This window comes from Anolis carolinensis, unplaced genomic scaffold, assembly GCF_035594765.1.
Source record: "Anolis carolinensis isolate JA03-04 unplaced genomic scaffold, rAnoCar3.1.pri scaffold_17, whole genome shotgun sequence".
Classification (NCBI taxonomy): domain Eukaryota; kingdom Metazoa; phylum Chordata; class Lepidosauria; order Squamata; family Dactyloidae; genus Anolis; species Anolis carolinensis.
The window spans coordinates 750,145-774,623 of NW_026943827.1; the positions used below are offsets into that span (position 1 = coordinate 750,145).

At 43.8% G+C, this 24,479-nt stretch overlaps 2 protein-coding genes across 2 annotated transcripts in view; both read right to left on the bottom strand.

Moving 5' to 3' along the window:
* Positions 1-24,479, bottom strand: part of LOC134294564 (uncharacterized) — a 406,638-nt gene that overhangs the window by 345,880 nt on the left and 36,279 nt on the right. The gene's annotated exons all lie outside the window — the stretch shown is intronic.
* The window catches only part of LOC134294566 (E3 ubiquitin-protein ligase ZNRF3-like), a 48,844-nt gene that overhangs the window by 20,030 nt on the left and 4,335 nt on the right, over positions 1-24,479 (bottom strand). Inside the window, exons 2-3 of the mRNA XM_062966105.1 lie at positions 2,020-2,145; positions 692-766 (exon numbers count right to left, since the gene is read on the bottom strand). Of these exons, the coding sequence (XP_062822175.1) occupies positions 692-766; positions 2,020-2,145 (201 nt within the window). The remainder of the gene's footprint in view (positions 1-691; positions 767-2,019; positions 2,146-24,479) is intronic.

The window sequence follows — 24,479 nt, forward strand, 5'->3', positions numbered from 1 at the left end:
AGGACCATAACAAAGATGGCCACCTTGAGGGGACAATAACAGCAAAGATGGCTATCTTGGGAGAATAACAACAAAGATGGCCACCTTGAAAGAAGCACAACAATAAAAATCATGGCCGCCTTGAAAGCCAACAAAAAAGATGACTGCCTTCAAGGAAGGATAACAAAGGTGGCCACCTTGAGAGAAAGACAACAACAAAGATGGCCACCTTAAGAGAAGGACAACAAAGATGGCCACCTTGAGAGAAGGACAACAACAAAGATGGCCAACTTGAGAAAAGGACAACAAAGATGGCCACCTTGAGAGAAAGACAACAAAGATGGCCGCCTTGAGAAGGACAAAAAATATGGCCGCCTTGAGAGAAAGACAACAAAGATGGCCACCTTGAGAGAAAGACAACAAAGATGAAAGCCTTGAGAGAAGGACAAAAAAGATGACCGCCTTGAGAGAAGGACAACAAAGATGGCCGCCTTGAGAGAAAGACAACAACAAAGATGGCCACCTTGAGAGAACAAAAAAGATGACCGCCTTGAGAGGACAACAAAGATGGCCGCCTTGAGAAGAACAGCAACAAAGATGGCCGCCTTGAGAGAAGGACAGCAACAAAGATGGCCACCTTGAGAGAAGGATAACAACAACAAAGATGGCCACCTGACCAAGGATATAATCCCCGCCTGCTCACCCGCCTCACCTGGTCAATGGCCTCTGGGTTTTCGGAGACGTCAAAGATGACAGCTGTGGCCCCCCGCTGGACCGCACGCTTGGCCTGGAAGAAGGGAATAAAAGAAGGTAAGTGTAGCACATCTTGGACCAGAGAGAGGAGATCCAAAATGGCTGCTGTGCCCCACCCTTTCCCACTGAAGAAGGGACTCAAGATGGCCGCCCCTTTTGCCTTACACTCCAATGGACTCCTTAGAAGAAATTCAAAATGGCCACCCTCTTAGCCTAGGGCTCTTACAGAGATCCGAAATAGTTGTCGTCCCTTCACAAACTAATGGAGTCTCTTATAGAATATTCAAAATGGCCGCTTTTCCCACATTACTATACCTCAGAAAAGATACTCAAAATGGCCACCATCTCTTCACATTCCAATGGATTCTATAGAAGAGACTGACAATGTTGAATGGACTCTATGGAAGAGATCCAAGATGGCTGCTATGCCCTCACAGTCCATTGGACTCTCTAGAAGAAATCCAAAATGGCCACCATCCCTTCACACTTGAATAGACTGTAGAGAAGAGCTCCAAAATGGCCACCATCATTTCAAACTACAATAGAGTCTATTGAAAAACTTCAAAATGGCTGCCTTTCTCCATCATTTTCCCACAAGAAATTCAAAATGGCCACCATCCCTTCATAATCCAATGGAGTCTATAGAAATATTCCAAAATGGCCGCCTTTCTCCATCATTTTCCCACAAGAGATTCAAAATTGCCACCATTCCTTCAATGGACTCTAGAAAAAACCCAAAATGGCCGCTTGTCTTCATCATTTCCCTGCAAGAGATTCAAAATGGCCACCTTTCTCCACCATTTTCCCACAATGAGATTCAAAATGGCTGCCATCCCTTCACACTCCAATGGAGTCTATAGAAAAATTCCAAAATGGCCGCCTTTCTCCATCATTTTCTCTCAAAGACATTTGTAGTGGCTGCCCCTTCACCCCACAGTTTCCTAGAGATTCAACATGGCCGCCGTTTTGTATTATTTTCCCTCAAAAAGACATCCAAAATGGCCACCCCGTTCGTCCCACGCCCTAAAGAAATCCTAAATGGCCACCTCTTCACCTTGTGGTCCATTGGGTTTTACATAAGAGACCCAAGATGGCCACCATCCCCTGTTGTATCCCCAGAGGAAGACCCTCAAGATGGCTGCCGTCCCTCACTGTTTCCCTGAGGAAGACTTCAAGATGGCTGCTGTCCCCCGTTTTTTCCCCCCGAGGGAGACCCCCCCAAGATGGCCGCCGTCCACCCTTGTTTTCCCCCGAGGAAGCAACCCTTCCCTTCTCCCGTGTGCTTACTTTCCCGAGGACGGAGAGACAGGGCTTGGGCTCGAGGTGGGGCTGCTCCAGCTTGACGACCCCGACCCAGCCGTAGTCGTAGAGCTCCTCCTCCTCGTTCCCGTTGCACAGGCCCAGCGGGTGCATCTAGGGCAGAAAGGAACAACACAACAATAAACACACACACTCAATATACACATTCCGGTCCGGGTTTGCCCTTAAATGGAATTCAGATTTGGCCCAGGGAGCCCATGCCAGGTTTTGTTTCAGTGGAATCAGATTGTTTTTCCCAATGAAATCCCAATGAAATTTTGTCAATGGAGTCCATTCTGGATTTTGTTTCAACTGAATCCATTCCAGGTTTTGTTTCAAAGGAGTCCATTCCGGGTTTTTCCTTCCATGGAGTCCATTCCGGGTTTTGTCAATGGAGTCTATTGAAGGGAATACTGTCAATGGAATCCATTCCAGGTTTTGTTTCAGTGGAGTCCATTCAAAGTATTCCCTTCAATGGAATCCATACCAGGTTTTGTTTCAATGGAGTCCATTCAAAATCTTCCCTTCAATGGAATCCATTCCAGGTTTTCCCATCCATGAATTCAATTCCGGGTTTTGTCAATGGAATTCAAGGGAATACCTTCAATGGAATCCATTCCAGGTTTTGTTTCAATGGAACCCATTCCAGTTGTTTTCCCCAAAGGAGTCCATGCCAGGTTATATCAATGGCATGGCATTCCTTCAATGGAATCCATTCCAGGTTTTTCCTTCAATGGAGTCCGTTCAAAGTATTCCCTTCAATGTAGTCCAATCCATTTTATTTTTCTCCAATGGAATCAATTCCAGGTTTTGTTTCAATTGAATCCAGGTTTTGTCAATGGGTGCGTTCCAGGTTTTCCCTACAATAGAATTTGTTTTGTTTTTTTGTCCAATGTAATCCAGTCCGGGTTTTCTTCAATGAATAGATGAAGCAGGAAGGAAAGAAGAGGATTTATTCCCCAATCTTAATAATAATAAGTAAATGAAAATGAACAAAACCAGGCTCCCAGCATTCCAAAACTCTATAACCAGGGCAGTAATTAAAGAATAACACTCTCAAAATAAGGTTATTCCAGACAGGACACAACCTGAGCCAGCTAACACCTCCCAACAAAGGATTCCCATCAGAATCATCATCATCATCATCATTATTACTCTTATTATTATCATTATCATTGGGTTCCTTGGAACCATCAAAATGAACAAAACCTGACAGGGAGCATTAAAAAAACCTCTACAATCTGGACAGTAAATAAAGAACGACACTCTGAAAATATGGGCATCCCAGACAGGAAACAACTTGAGCCAGCTAACACCTCCCAACAAAGGATTCCCCCTCAGTCATCATTATTATTATTATTATTATTATTATTATTATTATTATTTTATTATTATTATTTTATTATGACACAGCAAACAAGATAGACATGCTGGATTTCATATCACAAAATCACAAGTCGAACACTTCCCAAGTGTCTAGGACTGTGTGATGTATTTTCGGATGATGCGCGCAGATCCCAGTAGGGTGGCCTTTTGCAGTTGGCAGATCGTGATTTTGTCAATGTCTATTGTTTCCAAATGCCGGCTGAGATCTTTTGGCACGGCACCCAGTGTGCCCATCACCTGCACTGGTTTCTGCCAGAGTCTTTGAAGTTCAATCTTGAGGTCCTGATAACGGCTGAGTTTTTCCTGTTGTTTTTTTCAATGCGACTGTCACCTGGGATGGCAACATTAATGATCCAAACCCTTTTCTTTTCCACAACTGTGATGTCTGGTGTGTTGTGTTCCAGAACTTTTGTCAGTCTGGATTCGGAAGTCCCACAGTATCTTTGCGTGCTCATTTTCCAATACTTTGGCAGGTCTGTGATCCCACCAGTTCTTTGCTGCTGGGAGGTGGCACTTGAGGCATAAGTTCCAATGAATCATTTGGGCAACATAGTTGTGCCTCTGTTTGTAGTCTGTCTGTGCAATTTTCTTACAGCAGCTGAGGATATGATCCATGGTTTCGTCAGCTTCCTTGCACAGTCTGCATTTTGGGTCATCAGCTGATTTTTCGATCTTGGCTTTAATTTCATTTGTTCTGATGTCTTGCTCCTGGGCTGGAAGGATCATAGAATCATAGAATAGTAGAGTTGGAAGAGACCTCATGGGCCATCCAGTCCAACCCCCTGCCAAGAAGCAGGAAATCGCATTCAAAGCACCCCCGACAGATGGCCATCCAGCCTCTGCTTAAAAGCCTCCAAGGAAGGAGCCTCCACCACAGCCCGGGGGAAAGAGTTCCACTGCCGAACAGCCCTTCTCACAGTGAGGAAGTTCTTCCTGATGTTCAGGTGGAATCTCCTTTCCTGTAGTTTGAAGCCCTTGTTCCGTGTCCTAGTCTGCAGGGCAGCAGAAAGGAAGCTCCCTCCCTCTTCCCTATGACTCCCCTTCACGTATTTGTACATGGCTATCATGTCTCCTCTCAGCCTTCTCTTCTGCAGGCTAAACATGCCCAGCTCTTTAAGCCGCTCCTCATAGGGCTTGTTCTCCAGACCCTTAATCATTTTAGTCGCCCTCCTCTGGACGCTTTCCAGCTTGTCAACATCTCCCTTCAACTGTGGTGCCCAGAATTGGACGCAGTGTGATTCCAGGTGTGGTCTGACCAAGGCAGAATAGAATAAGGGGGAGCAGGACTTCCCTGGATCTAGACGCTATTCCCCTATTGATGCAGGCCAGAATCCCATTGGCTTTTTTAGCTGCTGCATCACATTGTTGGCTCATGTTTAACTTGTTGTCCACGAGGACTCCAAGGTCTTTTTCGCACACACTGCTGTCAAGCCAGGCGTCCCCCATTCTGTATCTTTGATTTCCATTTTTTCTGCCGAAGTGAAGTATCTTGCATTTGTCCCTGTTGAACTTCATTTTGTTAGTTTTGGCCCATCTCTCTAGTCTGTCAAGATCGTTTTGAATTCTGCTCCTGTCTTCTGGAGTGTTAGCTATCCCTCCCAGTTTTGTGTCGTCTGCAAACTTGATGATCGTGCCTTCTAACCCTTCGTCTAAGTCGTTAATAAAGATGTTGAACAGAACCGGGCCCAGGACGGAGCCCTGCTTGTGGCACTCCACTTGTCACTTCTTTCCATGATGAAGACGACGCATTGGTGAGCACCCTTTGGGTTCGTTCGCTTAGCCAATTACAGATCCACCTAACCGTAGTTTTGTCTAGCCCACATTTTACTAGTTTGTTTGCCAGAAGGTCGTGGGGGACTTTGTCGAAGGCCTTACTGAAATCCAGGTACGCTACATCCACAGCATTCCCTGTATCGACCCAACTCGTAACTCTATCGAAAAAAGAGATCAGATTAGTCTGGCATGACTTGTTTTTGGTAAATCCGTGTTGACTATTAGCAATGACCGCATTTGTTTCTAAGTGTTCGCAGACCACTTCCTTGATGATCTTTTCCAGAATCTTGCCTGGTATCGATGTGAGGCTGACCGGACGGTAATTGTTTGGGTCGTTCTTTTTTCCCTTCTTGAAGATAGGGACCACATTCGCCCTCCTCCAATCTGCTGGGACTTCTCCCGTTCTCCAAGAACTCTCGAAGATAATTGCCAGTGGTTCTGAAATAACTTCCGCTAATTCCTTCAATACTCTTGGATGTAGCTGATCTGGCCCTGGGGACTTGAATTCGTTTAGTGTGGCCAGGTGTTCCTGGACAACTTGTTTCCCTATTTGGGGTTGGATTTCCCCCAATCCTTCGTCCATTCCATGTTGCTGAGGTTGAAGATGGCTTTCTTTTTGTGAGAAGACCGAGGCAAAGAAGGCATTGAGCAGTTCTGCCTTTTCCCTGTCCCCTGTCGCCATCACCCCATCTTCTCCTTGCAGAGGCCCTATCGCCTCCTTTTTCTTCCTTTTTCTACCAACGTAAGCAAAAAAGCCTTTTTTGTTGTTTTTTATGTCCCTGGCAAGCCTGAGCTCATTTTGCGCTTTAGCCTTGCGAACCTTTTCCCTACAGGTGTTGGCTATACGTTTGAGTTCTTCTTTGGTGATTTCTCCCCTTTTTCCACTTCTTGTGCATGTCACTTTTGAGCTTTAGCTCAGTTAGAAGTTCTTTGGACATCCATTCTGGCTTCATTGCACTTGTCTTATTTTTCTTCTTTGTTGGCACTGTTTGCATTTGCGCCTTGAGTATTTCACTTTTGAAAAACTCCCATCCATCCTTAACTCCCTTGTTTTTTAATATCTCTTAAAGTCCAGAATGCGTGTTTGACTTGTCTTAGTTTCAGCATTCCTTTGTATTGCAAACTCCAGGAGCACATGGTCACTTGCCCCTAAGGATCCAACCACTTCAACTGTATTGATCAGGTCTTCCACATTTGTTAAGATTAGATCAAGAGTTGCTGATCCTCTTGTTGCCACTTCTACCTTCTGGACCATAAAATTGTCTGCAAGGCAAGTGAGGAATTTGTTGGAATTTGTACTCTTGGCTGAGTTTGTTTTCCAGCAGATATCGGAATAATTGAAATCGCCCATGACTACTATATCTCTTCTTTGTGCCTGTTTGGTCAGCTGTTGACAGAAGGCTTCATCAAGTCCTTCATCCTGACTCGGAGGTCTGTAGTAGACACCCACGACAAGATCTTTTTGAGTCCCGGTTCCCTTGATTCTTATCCAGATGCTTTCAAGCTGGTTTCCCGGATTACAGTCTTGCATTTCTTCTGCAACGTCACTGTTTTTGACATATAAAGCTACTCCCCCTCCTCTCCCTTTTGTTCTATTTCTGTGAAAGAGGTTATAGCCCTCAATGGCTACATTCCAGTGATGGGAGTCATCCCACCAGGTTTCAGTGATGCCTATGACATCGTATGTGTGGTGCTGTGCTAAGAGTTGGAGTTCGTCTTGCTTATTTCCCATGCTCTGAGCGTTGGTGTAAAGACATGGTGTAAAGGATCAGGCCTTCTGTCTCCTTCTTCAGGGTCCCATTCGTGAGCCATAGCCAGGTCTTCTCCTTATCAGCTTTTCCTTCAATTTTGTCAAGGAACTTTCCATGCAATGTTTTGTTGTGCCAGCTGTCAGCTCTAGTTTGTAGTGCGGTTTTCTTGGACTGATTCTTTGTCTGCTGTGTTTTGAGGAGTTTCTGATTTTTGACTTCAATCAAAGCAGGTTCTTCACTTTGCTTTACATCTTCTGCCAGGGCATGTTCTTCTTCTTCGACTGCATGTTTTACTTGTAAGAGTCCTCTGCCCCCTGATCTTCTAGGCAGATATAGCCGCTCAACATCACCGTGAAGGTGCAGTGAATGATGAATGGTCATGAGTTTTCTTGTTTTTCTGTCCAAATTGTCCAGTTCCATCTGTGTCCAGTTTATGATGCCAGCAGTATATCTTATGACAGGTATGGACCAGGTGTTTATGGCCTTGATGGTGTTGCCTACATTGAGCTTGCTTTTGAGAATTTTTCTGACCCTTTGCGTGTATTCTTTACTGACCACAGTCTTCACATGTTCATGCTTGATGTTGTCCAGCTGTAGTATGCCCAGATATTTATAGGCCTCTGGCTGGTGACACTTTATTGTTTGGCCATTAGGCATATTTATGCCCTCACTTTCAATGATTTTTCCCTTCTTCAATGCCACTGTTAAACATTTGTCCAAACCAAACTCCATGCTGATATCAGTGCTAAAAATTTGGACAGTGTTAGTCAGAGACTGGATTTCAGTTTCCGTTTTCCCATACAGCTTGAGGTCATCCATGTACATCAGATGCAAAATTTTGTGAGATTTCTTAGATGTTTGATAGCCGAGATTTGTTTTTTGTAAGATTGTTGACAGAGGGATCATGGCAATAATGAAAAGCAGAGGGGACAATGAGTCTCCCTGGAAAATTCCTCTTCTGATGTTGACAAGTCCATAGCTTTCATTTCCAACAAACAGTTCAGTTTTCCAGTGCTCCATCATATTTTCAATAAAGGTGCCAACGTTTTTATTAATCCCGATGGCGTCCAGGCACTTGATGATCCAGCTGTGTGGGAGTAAGTCAAAGGCATTTTTGTAGTCAATCCACATCATGTGAAGATTACCTTTTCGGCTTTTACAGTTCTCCAGAATAATTTTGTCAATTAATAACTGGTCTTTTGTGCCCCTGCTTTTCCGTTTGTTGCCTTTCTGTTCATCTGGCAAGATGTTTTTTTCTTCAAGATAATCTTGAATTTTGTCAGCTATGATGCCAGTCAGTAGTTTAAACATAGTGGGCAGACATGTTATTGGCCTGTAGTTTCCTGGTGCTGCTCCTTTTGTATCAGGTATGTTCTTCCAGAAGTTAGCCATTCACTGATACTTCCTTTCTGCAGCATCTCATTGAATTGTTGGGCCATTTTTCCATGTAAACTAATCAGATGTTTGAGCCAAAATCCATGAAGTTGATCACGACCTTGCCTGCTTGCTCTCCTCCTGCTTACCACCCTTGCCTGCCTACTCAGGAGAAGGAGCCTGTCTTGCGGCCCCTCCCTCATGCACTGGTAGGAAGGGGAAGGGAGTGGAGGAGAAGGCTTTAAAACATGTGCTGGCTGGACGCTTACCACTTTGCCTGCTTGCTGCGAGGATGGAGCTTTGAGCTCGCTGGAAGCTTCCCTTGTTCCCATAAGGATTTCCCTCGTTCGCCCCTGATCTCCCACTGGACCTTGGCAATTGTTCTTAAATTGGTCCAGAGAACAACAAACTACTGTCTATGCCCACAGCTCCACCGGACTGGGGAGCAGTGAGATTTTGGAGGAAGAGAGTCATGAGAAGTTGCTATTGTCATCTTGAACTCCTATTTGTCACCACCATTTACTGTCACTGTGCTCTGTTTAGTAGGAGCCCTTGTTGAATTTTGATTTGGGTGGGAGGGGATAGCAGCTTAAATGGGAATTATTTTGATATTTAAGGTCCTAAAACAAAATAGGATCAGATAAAGGATAGTTTAGAAATTTCATAGGAATCAGTGGAGGCTGAGGGTCCTCTCTCACCTTACTTTTATTTGTCATCCGATTTAGTGAGTTTTATTTTTTGTAGATCTCTGAAGGTCACTAGTTGTTAAGAATTAAAGATGGAAGCTTAAGAAAGTCAGACAAATACCAACTTAACTCACTTATGTGACCTTTTGGGAAAATCAATCTGTCTCATTTTGAAACATTTAGAGACAGTGAATGAGAAATTGGACCTTCTTTTTACTGGCTTGTCTTTAATGGTAAAGAACCCAATTCAAACTTGTTGTGTACGGGATGACGAGGACAATCTGATTTCAAGACTTACTGAAGGAATGAATCTATCAGATGGGAAGGGGGAGGGGGGAGGGAAGGAACTAGAACTGCAGGACAAAAACAATGACAGAGTTTTCGAACCATCGGGGGAAGAGGGAAGGAGGGAGTTTTACCTTGTAACAAGAACTTACATAGTAAGCACCACAGACAGAGAAGGAGTACTTTGAACTCCCAATATAAAGAACCTAAAAATGCAACTTCAGTATTGTTAGGCCAAGAGCCAGCCTTCCCACACCAGCAACCCCACCTCTTGCAGCCTAACAAATTAGTTTTTGAAGTTTGGGACTCCCAATTAAATAGAGGGAAATGGTGCTCTTGGAGAGCAATTAAGGCGTCTTTGGGCCAGATCCTTGGTAAACATCCAACGGAAATTAAGATCATTTCCATGATCTTCACAGGGAATATCAATGTAAAGACCACACCCTTCGTTTATTAATTGCTTTTGAAGATCAATTGATACCTGAAGAGGTGCTTTCATATAAAGGGTGGCTAAATTATCGGGGTATATACCCTAGGAGAGTCCTCTATGACCCAGTGACTCAGCCCCTTCTTAGTGGTCTTAGATCAGACCCTCAAATACGAATTAATTTAAATATTACTCCAAGTTTCTCCACCTCTGGTCCCAATCCAGTTCCCCCAAACATAGCTAGCACAACTTCCATCCAAACGTCTACTGAATTATCAGATCCAAATCTAACTAATCCATCCCCAGCCCATGTCTCTACCCAAAGAAATTACTATATCCATCCTTACTCGCCACTTTTATTTAGCTCCCCCTCAAATATATCAAGTGATTCCCCCCTTTCCCCCCTTCAAGAAACCTCCCCCTTAGGATCCCCCCCCGATCTGATTCCTTGACATCAGAGAGCTGACTAGCCCCCTTAGATTCTCCCCCTGTTTCAGGGATATCTGGGGAGGGAGATTGCCGGGTTCGGGAGATGGCCATCGAGGTTGTTTGGGGGAGGGGACGTTGCGGTCGTTTCCACCAGCCCAGGGAGAAGCGCAACAAAATCCTTGCGACCCTGAGGAAAGATAGGTTAGGTAGCTTACATGACAGACCCCCCCAGGTTTAAGGTCTTGTTGTTAAATGCCAGATCTGTCAATGGTAAGTCAGCAGTAATCCAGGACTTGATCCTGGATAAAAAGGCAGATCTGGCCTGCATTACCGAAACTTGGCTGGACAAGCTGGGGGGTGTCAATCTTACCCAGCTATGTCCTCCAGGCTACGTAGTGCATCAACAGGCCAGGCTTGGGGGGCGGGGAGGTGGTGTGGCAGTGGTCTATCAGGATTCCATCCCCTTGATCAGATGCCCCATTCCTCAATCGTCTGGGTTTGAGTGTGTCCACCTGAGGGTACCGTCCATCCCGCGACACAGCAGTCTCCCTGCCTGAGCTTGCAGAGGTGGTCTCTAGCTTGGTGTTGGTCTCCCAGTGACTGGTTGTCCTGGGGGACTTCAACATTCACATAGAGGCCCCCTTATCTGGTGCAGCTCAGGATTTCATGGTTGCCATGACAACCATGGGACTGTCACAAGTGATATCTGGCCCCACTCATCAGGCTGGACACACCCTAGACCTAGTATTTGTGACGGATGGTGGACAAGTTGGTGTGGAAGAGCCAAATATTCTTCCATTGTCATGGACCGATCATCATCTGGTCAGCATTAGACTTACTGTCGCTCCAAACCCCCGCAGGGGTGGCGGACCGATTAAAATGGCCCGCCACAGGAGACTTATGGATCCGGATGGATTCCTGATGTCTCTTGGGGAACTTCCGGTCATGTCGGCTGACAATCCTGTTGAGACCCTGGTCGATCTCTATAACACCGAGATGGCCAGGGCTCTTGACACGATTGTTCCCGAACGCCTCCTCTTACTCCGCAGAGCCAGGTCAGCTCCTTGGTTCACCGAGGAGCTGGCCTTGATGAAGCGGGCAAGGCGGGGACTAGAGTGCAAGTGGCGGAAGACTCGGAGCCTCACCGACCGAACACGGGCTAGAGCCTCCATTAAGTCCTACTCCGTGGCGTTGCAGGCAGCCAGAAAAGACTTCTCAACTGCCCGCATCGCGTCTGCAACAAATAGACCAGCAGAGTTGTTCCAGGTTGTCCGGGAGCTCCTTCATCCCCATGAGGTGGAGGAGCCCCTTGACAACTCGGTCGCTCGATGCAGCGAGTTCACGCATCATTTTGCAGATAAAGTCACTCGATTACGCTCTGACTTAGACAGCAACTTTGATACAGTTCCAGGTGAGGTACCTAGAGCATCTGTCGAATCAACTTTGATGGATTTGTTTCAACTTGTTTGGCCTGATGGCGTGGGCAAGATCCTTGGAGCAATGAGGCCAACCACATGCGGTCTAGACCCTTGCCCTACCTGGCTTATAAAGCTTGCCGGGGGGGGGGGGGGTGTTGGTCGATTGGTTTTTGAGGATTATCAATGCCTCACTGGAAAAAGGGCAATTTCCATCTAGCCTGAAACAGGCAACTATTAGACCAATTCTAAAAAAGGCATCCCTTGATTCCTCAATTCTATCAAAGTATCGACCAATTTCAAACCTTCCATTTTTAGGCAAGGTTTTGGAGCGAGTGGTGGCCTCTCAACTCCAGGGATTCTTGGATGCCACCAATTATCTTGACCCATTCCAGTCTGGCTTCAGGCCTTGGTCGCCTTGGTGGATGACCTCCGTAGAGAGCTTGACAGCGGGAGTGTGTCCCTGTTGGTTCTCTTAGACATCTCAGCGGCTTTCGATACCATCGACCATGGTGTCCTTCTGGGACGGCTCTCCGGGATGGGCCTTGGTGGTACTGCTCTGCAGTGGCTCCAGTCCTTCCTAGAGGGCTGATCCCAAATGGTGAAGCTGGGGGACACCTGCTCGGACCCCTGGCCTTTGACCTGTGGGGTTCCGCAAGGTTCTGTTCTTTCCCCCATGCTTTTCAATATCTACATGAAACCGCTGGGCGAGGTCATCCGGGGTTTTGGAGTTCGGTGCCATCTCTACGCAGATGACATTCAACGCCACTACTCCTTTCCACCTACTTCCAAGGAAGCCCCTCAGTTCCTGGCCGCTGTAATGGGTTGGATGAGGGCCAACAAGTTGAAGCTTAATCCTGATAAGACAGAGGTCCTCCAGGTCAGTCGTTTGACTGATCGGGGTATTGGGTGGTAACCTGTGTTTGACGGGGTCGCACTCCCCCTGAAGGCACAGGTCAGCAGTTTGGGGGTCCTCCTGGACTCATCGCTGTCGCTTGATGCCCAGGTGTCGGTGGTGGCCGGGAGGGCCTTTGCACAATTAAAACTTGTGCACCAACTACGACCGTACCTTGAGAAGTCTGGCTTGACCACGGTGGTCCACGCTCTAGTTACCACAAGGATGGACTACTGTAACGTACTCTATGTGGGGCTGCCCTTGAAGACGGTCCGGACATTGCAGTTGGTACAACGGTCGGCAGCCAGGTTACTAACTGGAGCTGCTTACAGGGAGTGGTCAACCCCCCTGTTCAAGCAGCTCCACTGGCTGCCGATAATATTCCAAGCCCAATTCAAGGTGCAGGTTATTACCTATAAAGCTTTAAATGGTTCGGGGCCTGCCTATCTTCGTGACCGTGTTGTCCCCTATGAACCTACTCGATCTCTAAGATCCTCTGGGGGGGGCCTCCTTTTGCTTCCATCTTCCTCACAGTTACGACTGGTGGGGACGAGAGACAGGGCCTTCTTGGCCGTAGCCCCCCGGCTCTGAAACTCCCTTCCCTGGGAGATTAGGTTGTCGCCCTCTCTATCCTCCTTCAGGAAACAGCTGAAGACCTGGTTGTTTAGGTTGGCCTTTAGTGAGACAGTCACTGGATGACCAGCCTCAGTTGGCACTATAACTCTATCCTGAATTTTATTAGGTCCCTTTTATTCTGGTATTTTAAATGATTATGTTATTTTATATTGCTGCTGCAGTCGTGTCGCCCCCCCCCCCCCCCCCACCAATGAAGTCAACTGAATTCTACTTGGTGGTTGATTGATTTACTGCTGTATTAACTTGTTTTATTGTCTTACTGTGTTTTATTATTTTTTATATATTGTTCAATGTATTTATGCTGTTTTTGTAAATTGTGCTAGTTGGGCCTTGCCCCATGTGAGCCGCCCCGAGTCCCTGTGGGGAGATGGTGGCGGGGTATAAATAAAGTTTTATTATTATTATTATTATTATTATTATTATTATTATTATTATTATTACCAGGCGATGTCCAGTTTTTGACTTTTTGCACTCGTTTGCTGATCATTTCAGTCATTATTTTCATCTGTTCCATTTTGTTCTGTGAGAATTTTCCTTCAAAATTATTATTATTATTATTATTATTATTATTATTATTATTATTATTATTATTATCATCGTTGGGTTCCTGGGAACCATCAAAATGATCAAAACTTGGCAGGGAGCATTAAAAAAAACTACAATCTGGACAGTAAATAAAGAAAGACACTCTGAAAATAAGGGTATCCCAGACAGGAAACAACCTGAGCCAGCGAACACCTCCCAACAAAGGATTCCCCCAGGGAGGAAGCAGCCATGCTTTGAAGATACAAGGCCATTAATAAATGCTGATCAAGGTGACTAATTACAACATTCATACCTGCCATACATAGATTATTAATTGCTATTCAACCTGGCCAACCAAGGATTCCACAAGGTAGAAAGTGACCAGGCCTTTAAGCTGCAAGGCTATTCAGTGCAGTTCAACTCGGTCAAACAAGGATTCCCGTACAAAGGAAGGAGCCAGGCTTCAAACGGCTCTTGGATTGAGGGTGCTACGCCTTCTCGCCAAACAAGGATCCTCCTAGGCATAACACAGTCAGACTTTGAGGCTGCAAGGCTATTCACTGCTATTCCACCTGGTCAGGAAAGGATTCCCATAAGCCACAGCAACACGCGGCCGGGAAAAGCTAGTTATTATTATCATACTTGAGAGCTTTTAAATACAACATTCCATCATTACAAAATATATTCTTTATATTTCTATCTATACACATAAGATGTGAAAATATGTGTGTATTTATGTGGCTTGAATTTTGGGAATTTTAGTTCACCTACATCCAGAGAGCAGTGTGATGAATCTGGACCAAACCTGGCACGCATACCTGATATGCCCAAATACTGTAGGGCACACAGGACTACCATTACCAACTGAATATACTGGAGGGGTTTGGTAAGTAGTGACCTTGATTCTGGGGAGTTGTAGTTCACCTACATCTAGAGAAACCGTGATAGCCAGAGACAATGGACGGAGACCACACTTGGCACACAGGACCACCATTATCAAATGAATATACTGGAGGGTTTTGGGAAGAAGTGATCTTGATTCTGGGGAGTTGTAGTTCACCTACATCTAGAGAAACCGTGATAGCCAGAGACAATGGACGGAGACCACACTTGGCACACAGGACCACCATTATCAAATGAATATACTGGAGGGGTTTGGTAAGTAGTGACCTTGATTCTGGGGAGTTGTAGTTCACCTACATCTAGAGAAACCGTGATAGCCAGAGACAATGGACAGAGACCACACTTGGCACACAGGACCACCATAAACAAATGAATATACTGGAGGGGTTTGGTAAGAAGTGATTTTGATTATGGGGAGTTGTAGTTCACCTACATCTAGAGAAACCGTGATAGCCAGAGACAATGGATGGAGACCACACTTGGCACACAGGACCACAATAAACAAATGAATATACTGGAGGGGTTTGGTAAGAAGTGATTTTGATTATGGGGAGTTGTAGTTCACCTACATCTAGAGAAACCGTGATAGCCAGAGACAATGGACGGAGACCACACTTGGCACACAGGACCACCATAAACAAATGAATATACTGGAGGGGTTTGGTAAGAAGTGACTTTGATTCTGGGGAGTTGTAGTTCACCTACATCTAGAGAAACCGTGATAGCCAGAGACAATGGACAGAGACCACACTTAGCACACAGGACCACCATTATCAAATGAATATACTGGAGGGGTTTGGTAAGAAGTGACCTTGATTCTGGGGAGTTGTAGTTCACCTACATCTAGAGAAACCGTGATAGCCAGAGACAATGGACAGAGACCACACTTAGCACACAGGACCACCATTATCAAATGAATATACTGGAGGGGTTTGGTAAGAAGTGACTTTGATTCTGGGGAGTTGTAGTTCACCTACATCTAGAGAAACCGTGATAGCCAGAGACAATGGATGGAGACCACACTTGGCACACAGGACCACAATAAACAAATGAATATACTGGAGGGGTTTGGTAAGAAGTGATTTTGATTATGGGGAGTTGTAGTTCACCTACATCTAGAGAAACCGTGATAGCCAGAGACAATGGACGGAGACCACACTTGGCACACAGGACCACCATAAACAAATGAATATACTGGAGGGGTTTGGTAAGAAGTGACCTTGATTCTGGGGAGTTGTAGTTCACCTACATCTAGAGAAACCGTGATAGCCAGAGACAATGGACAGAGACCACACTTAGCACACAGGACCACCATTATCAAATGAATATACTGGAGGGGTTTGGTAAGAAGTGACTTTGATTCTGGGGAGTTGTAGTTCACCTACATCTAGAGAAACCGTGATAGCCAGAGACAATGGACAGAGACCACACTTAGCACACAGGACCACCATTATCAAATGAATATACTGGAGGGGTTTGGGAAGAAGTGACCTTGATTCTGGGGAGTTGTAGTTCACCTACATCTAGAGAAACCGTGATAGCCAGAGACAATGGACGGAGACCACACTTGGCACACAGGACCACCATTATCAAATGAATATACTGGAGGGGTTTGGTAAGAAGTGACTTTGATTCTGGGGAGTTGTAGTTCACCTACATCTAGAGAAACCGTGATAGCCAGAGACAATGGACGGAGACCACACTTGGCACACAGGACCACCATAAACAAATGAATATACTGGAGGGTTTTGGGAAGAAGTGACTTTGATTCTGGGGAGTTGTAGTTCACCTACATCTAGAGAAACCGTGATAGCCAGAGACAATGGACGGAGACCACACTTGGCACACAGGACCACAATAAACAAATGAATATACTGGAGGGGTTTGGTAAGAAGTGATTTTGATTCTGGGGAGTTGTAGTTCACCTACATCTAGAGAAACCGTGATAGCCAGAGACAATGGATGGAGACCACACTTGGCACACAGGACCACAATAAACAAATGAATATACTGGAGGGGTTTGGTAAGAAGTGATTTTGATTATGGGGAGTTGTAGTTCACCTACATCTAGAGAAACCGTGATAGCCAGAGACAATGGACGGAGACCACACTTGGCACACAGGACCACCATAAACAAATGAATATACTGGAGGGGTTTGGTAAGAAGTGACCTTGATTCTGGGGAGTTGTAGTTCACCTACATCTAGAGAAACCGTGATAGCCAGAGACAATGGACAGAGACCACACTTAGCACACAGGACCACCATTATCAAATGAATATACTGGAGGGGTTTGGTAAGAAGTGACCTTGATTCTGGGGAGTTGTAGTTCACCTACATCTAGAGAAACCGTGATAGCCAGAGACAATGGACGGAGACCACACTTGGCACACAGGACCACCATAAACAAATGAATATACTGGAGGGGTTTGGTAAGAAGTGACTTTGATTCTGGGGAGTTGTAGTTCACCTACATCTAGAGAAACCGTGATAGCCAGAGACAATGGACGGAGACCACACTTGGCACACAGGACCACCATAAACAAATGAATATACTGGAGGGGTTTGGTAAGAAGTGACTTTGATTCTGGGGAGTTGTAGTTCACCTACATCTAGAGAAACCGTGATAGCCAGAGACAATGGACGGAGACCACACTTGGCACACAGGACCACCATAAACAAATGAATATACTGGAGGGGTTTGGTAAGAAGTGACTTTGATTCTGGGGAGTTGTAGTTCACCTACATCTAGAGAAACCGTGATAGCCAGAGACAATGGACGGAGACCACACTTGGCACACAGGACCACCATAAACAAATGAATATACTGGAGGGGTTTGGTAAGAAGTGACTTTGATTCTGGGGAGTTGTAGTTCACCTACATCTAGAGAAACCGTGATAGCCAGAGACAATGGACGGAGACCACACTTGGCACACAGGACCACCATAAACAAATGAATATACTGGAGGGGTTTGGTAAGAAGTGACCTTGATTCTGGGGAGTTGTAGTTCACCTACATCTAGAGAAACCGTGATAGCCAGAGACAATGGACAGAGACCACACTTAGCACACAGGACCACCATTATCAAATGAATATACTGGAGGGGTTTGGTAAGAAGTGACTTTGATTCTGGGGAGTTGTAGTTCACCTACATCTAGAGAAACCGTGATAGCCAGAGACAATGGACAGAGACCACACTTAGCACACAGGACCACCATTATCAAATGAATATACTGGAGGGGTTTGGGAAGAAGTGACCTTGATTCTGGGGAGTTGTAGTTCACCTACATCTAGAGAAACCGTGATACCCAGAGACAATGGACTGAGACCACACTTGGCACACAGGACCACCATGAACAAATGAATATACTGGAGGGGTTTGGTAAGAAGTGATTTTGATTATGGGGAGTTGTAGTTCATCTATATCCGGAGACACCATGACCCCCACTGACAATAGATCGGGACCAAACTGGGTACACGGAACCCCCATGACCAACTGAACATACTGGAGGGAATTTAGGGGGACTGACCCACCATGGTGGGAGTTGTAGTTCACTAGGCAAGTGGGGTTTCCAAGAGACCTCTGAGGATTCCTGCCACAGATGTGGGAGAAACGTCAGGAGAGAATGCTTCTGGAACATGACCAGACATCCCACAAAACCAGTGATTTCCGGCCATCAAAGTCTTCCTTCGTCAACACATCAAAAACAGAAATATTTATTGTAGAAAATTTTATTATAGAAATAGAAATATTTATTACAGAAATTATTACAAATTCACAGAATCATTATTATAGAAATATTTACTATAGAAATAAATATTTATTTATTGTTCCATCTACAGTAGAGTCTCACTTATCCAAGCTAAACAGGCCGGCAGAAGCTTGGATAAGCGAGTATCTTGGATAATAAGGAGGGATTAAGGAAAAGCCTATTAAACATCAAATTAGGTTATGATTTTACCAATTAAGCACCAAAATATCATGTTATACAACAAATTTGACAGAAAAAGTAGTTCAATACGCAGTAATGTTATGTTGTAATTACTGTATTTACGAATTTAGCACCAAAATATCACAATATATTGAAAACATTGACTACAAAAATGGCTTGGATTATCCAGAGGCTTGGATAAGCGAGGCTTGGATAAGTGAGACTCTACTGTATATCCATCTCCATGTATCTCCATGTCCATCTACCACTATCCCCATCTACCTCTATCCCCATCTCCATCCATCTCCATCTCCATCTATCTTCATCTCCATGTATCTCCATCTCCATCCATCTCTATCTCCATCCATCCCCATGTATCTCTATCTATCTCCATCTCTATGTATCTCCATCTCCTCCATGCATCTCCATCTCCATTCATCTCCATCCCCTAACATCTCCATCCCCATCTCCATGTATCTCCATCTCTCTCCATCTCTATGTATCTCCATCTCCATCCATCTCTATTTATATCCCCATCTCCATCTATATCTCCATCCCCATCTCCATCCATCTCCATCTCTATCTCCATCTCCATTTCTGTCTCCCCCTACGAGCCGTCCCACAGATTAAGGCCTTCGAGTGAGGCCCTGCTCTCGGTCCCGCCGCCATCACAGGTGCGGTTGGCAGGGACGAGAGACAAGGCTTTTTTGGTGGTGACTCCACAGCTGTGGAACTCCTTGCCAAGGGAGATTAGGGAAGCCCCCTCACTCATGTCTTTTAGGAAGCAGCTGAAGTCCTGGCTGTGGGACCAAGCCATTGGCCATATGAGTTGATATGACCTGATGGATTTTTTGGATTAATATGAAGTTGAACACGGACTGGCTCTGACCTTTGGCTCGGTTCTACTGCCCCTGTTGTAATGGTCACACAGTTTTTATTGTTTTAATTGGATGTGGATATCAGCTTTTAATTTTTGTTTTACTACATTTTGTATTACATGTGGTACCTAATTCTGCCATTGCGTAAGACTGCTCTGGATCCTCCTGGGGGAGAAGAGCGGTATATAAAATAAATACATAAATAAATAAATATCTCCTTCTCCATGTATCTCCATCTTTCCCCATCCCCATCTCCACTTCATGTATATAATAAAAATCAAATACGTATCTACCTATGTATATGTTTTCCACATACATCCAGAAAATCCTATGACTCCCGTCAAAAACGGATCTGGACCAAACTTGCCACACAGACAAGTTGAGCCCCTCTGCATCTTAAATACATTGTGCATTTAAATAAACAAAGTATTATATTATTATTCTCCTAAGTCTAAAGGAATGGCAACTTTAAGGCTAACCCACTATTATTATTACTACTACTACTACTACTACTATTGTCCAGTAGTAGGTATAATACCAGTAGGTATTATCACTACCATCATCATCATCTAGGAATAACCAATAAAAAGACCATATTATAATAGTAATATAACATAATTTTATATTAGTAATATTATATATCTATATATATAAAAATGTAATGTTCATTTTACTATGGAGTAAACAACAAAACCACTGAACCAAATCACACCAAATTTGGCTAGAAAATAAGTCATCCAAAATATGTCTTAAAATAAAAAAACCTAGAAAAATAAAGTCCAAATTACTGAGGACGAGGAAGAGCCCCCCCCCCCCCCCCGGCTGCCAATCAAAAGGGTAGGCCCTGCCCACTTCGCATCCTAGCAACTCCCTCAGCCGCAATGGCTGAGGATTCACTTAGTCCTCATCCACACTGCCTATAAAATACAGATTATCTTATTTGAACTGGGTTATATGGCAGTGTAGACTCAAGGCCCTTCCACACAGCAATACAAAACCCTGAATGCCAAGGCATGTAAGCCACAGTATCTGCTTTGAACTGGATTATTTTAAATCCACACTGCCAGTTCAGTGTGGATTTTATACAGCTGTGTAGAAGGGGCCTCATATAATCCAGTTCAAAGCAACTAATATTATAATAATAATAATAATAATAATAATAATAATAATAATAATAATAACAATAAGTTTATTTATATCCCACCTCCATCTCCCCCAAAGGGGATTCAGGGCGGCTTACAGCATTATAAATATAATATATAAAATTACTGTGGCATAATAAAACAGAACAATATAATCTTTAAAATCAGGACAGTAAATAAAGAACAACACTCTGAAAATGGGAATTTCAGACATGAAACAATCAGGGCTAGCTAACACCTCCCAAAAAAAGCAGCCAGGCTTTGAAGCTGAAAGGCCATTTCATGCTAATCATTCTGGCTAATTGCAGCATTCATACTTGCCTCCAACAGACAAAAAAAAAAGGAACAGCCAGAAACATTGTATATTCACAAGCTTTAGGAAGTAACATACTGTATACTAACCTACCACCAATTCCTCAACACTTTATTTCCCATACCACCACACTTTGCCACAGCAATGCGTGGCTGCGCACAGCTAGCGTGTATATATATATATACACACACACACACACACACACACACACACACATATATATATATATATACATACACACACACACACACACACACAGTAGAGTCTCACTTATCCAAGCCTCACTTATCCAAGCCTCTGGGATAATCCAAGCCATATTTGTAGTCAATGTTTTCAATATATTATATTTTGGTGCTAAATTCATAAATACAGTAATTACAACATAACATTACTACCTATTGAACTAATTTTTCTGTTAAATGTGTTGTATAACATGAAGTTTTGGTGCTTAACGGGCCGGCAGAACGTTGGATAAGCGAATATGTTGGATAATAAGGAGAGATTAAGAAAAAGCCTATTAAACATCAAAATAGGTTATGATTTTACAAATTAAGTGGGTGAACTACAATTCCCAGAATCGTCAGTCAATTGTCCCCAAACCCTGCCAGTATTCAAAGTTGGCCATTTTGGATCTGTGTACCAAGTGTGGTCCAGATCTGTGTTTGGCTTGTCATCGACTGGCTGCAGTGCTCTCTGGATGGGGGTGAACTACTACAACTCCCAGATTCCTGGGGCAATTGTCCCAAAACATTTGTCAGTATCCACAGTAGGCTATATTGAGTCTGTGTGCCAAGTTTGGTCCAGATCTGTTGTTGGCTGGGTTCAGTGCTCTTTGAATGCATGTGAACTACAACTCCCAAAATCAGGGCCCATTCCCACAAACCCCTGCAGTATGTTCAGTTGGTCATGAGGCTTCTCTGGGCGAAGTTTGGTCCCAGTCCATTGTCGGTGGGGGTCACTGTTTCACTGGCTGCAGGTGAACTATAACTCCCTTTTCCCCAAACTTGTCCAATATGTTCTGTTGGTTATGGGGGCTCTGTGTTTGGTCCTGGTCCATCATCAGTGGGGTTCGAAATGCTCATTCATTGCAGGTAAACTATAAATCCCAGTACCTACTACTCCCAAATGTCCAGGCCAATTCCCCTCCAAACCCACCAGTATTCAAATCTGGGCATATCGGGTCTGCATGGCCCAGAGCCATCATTGTTTGGGTTCATGGTGCGTTCTGGGTGTAGGTGAACTACAACTCTTCTAATTCCCCAGTAGGAGTCACACACCCTGACGTGATACAGGGTGAACTACAACTTCCACCATGTGGAATCAATCCCCGAAAGTTGTGTTTGTTCTGCAGACAGATGTGAAAGGGAAGGGCAGGAAGCGGGGTCATGCACATTCCACACCAATGGAGAACCCTGGAATGCCTGCCTGTGGTGGAGGAAAAGGCAAAATCTAGGATGAAATGGTCCCCAAATGAAAGTATTCCTTATGTGGTGGACCATAGTGTTTGGGAAGGACATTGGTAGGGTTTGGGCTACATGTTCATGGCGCTCACAGTAACTGCAATGTCAGTGGAAAAGAGTGACTTGGTGGCTCCTCAGCACTGGGAAGTATAGCTTGTTTGTTGTGGCCAGAGGCTGTCTGTGTGAGCGGACATCCATGCCACATACACACAAAGAGGTTTTCACTTTTATGGATTTAGATTAGATTAGATAGATTAGATTAAAATTAGATTTAAATTAGATTTAGATTAGATTAAGATAGATTTAGATTAGATAGATTTAGATATATATATACACACACACACTGTATAATTAATTTAAATTAGATTTAGATTAGATTAAGATAGATTTAGATTAGATAGATTTAGATATATATATATACACACACACACTTGAATTGCACAATTTTTAAATGAATGTTTTAATTTCTTTTTAATTGAAATTGTTTATAACTGTTGTGTTTTTGGGCATCTAATGATTGCCGGTTGTGAATCGTTCAGGGGTTGAGAAGGACTGGATAAAAATGTATGAAATAATATATATATCTATATATAAAAAATGTAATGTGCATAATTAGGACTGAGTTAACAACAAAACCACTGTGCCAAATCACACCAAATTTGGCCAAAATACTCCTCACTTTCCAAGGAGTGACCTTGCAGCTTCAAAACCTGGCTGCTTCATACCTAGGGGAATCCTTTCTAGACCGCCTTGAATACTATGAAGAAAACCCCACTTAGGACTATGCCACAGCAACGTGTGACGGGGCACATGTTCAGTGAAGGACAAGATGGATCCTCTCCCCTCTGCAGGAGTCTACCTACCATATACAAATAGGTCTACAGAGGGACCCCCAAACGCAGCCGTATTGCTCAGACATGCATCAAGTAACACGAAAGGCACTACAGACTAAATCAACCAGAGAAGTCTGTCATAGCAGAGCACTTGATGAACCAACCTGGGCACAGCATATTATTTGAGAACACAGAAAGGCTGGACCACTCTCACAACCACCATGTCAGGTTTCACTGAGAAGCCACTGAAATCCACAGGAAGCACATGGACAATGTCAACAGAGAGGAGGAAACCATGAACATGAACAAAATCTGGCTCCCAGTATTTAAACAATTCTAAAACCAGGCATGAATCAATCGGGGGCAGCTAACACCTTCCAACAAAGGATTCCCCCAGGCAGGATGAAGTCAAGCTTTGAAGCTGCAAGGCCATTCAATGCTATTCAAGGTGATTAATTACAACATTCATGCTTACCTCCAACAGACAAAAGTTCCTTCTTTCTCCCAACCTAGACCTTCCACAGACATAAACCTCCTTTGCTTAGTTTCCAATATACCTCACAACCTTTGAGGATGCCTGCCATAAATGTGGCAGGCATCCTCAGAGGTTGTCAGGAGAGAATGCTTCTGGAACATGGCCAAACATCCCGGAAAATGCACAACCCACAAATAATATATAATATCTAATAACATATGTATATATAATAGTAATATATAATAACTGAGTAATATATAATACCTAATAACAAGTACAGTAGAGTCTCACTTATCCAAGCTAAACGGGTCGGCAGAATGCTTGGATAAGCGAATATCTTGGATACTAGGAGAGATTAAGGAAAAGCTTATTAAACATCAAATAAGGTTATGATTTTACAAATTAAGCACCAAAACATCATGTTGTACAACAAATTTGACAGAAAAAGTAGTTCAATACGCAGTAATTATGTTGTAATTACTGTATTTATGAATTTAGCACCAAAATATCATGATATATTGAAAATATTGACTACAAAAATGGCTTGGATAATCCAGAAACTTGGATAAGCGAGGCTTGGATAAGTGAGACTCTACTGTAATAATGAAGTATTATAATAACCAATAATAATATTTATTTATTTTCTACATTTATATCCCGCTCTTCTCACCCCAAAGGGGATTCAGAGTGGCTTACAAATCAAATGTACATACAATATATTATTAGCATAGCACAATATAAGCATTAAATTACTATATCTATATATATAAAAGAGTGATGGAATCAGGGCACCAGACAAAACAACAAAACTACAGGCCCCCCAACCTCGAAATTTGACAACACAACCCATCATCCACGCCTCTAGGTTGATACAACAAAAAGAAAAGAAAAATAAAGTCCTAATTAGAGGGAGAGCAATAATTGTTTTT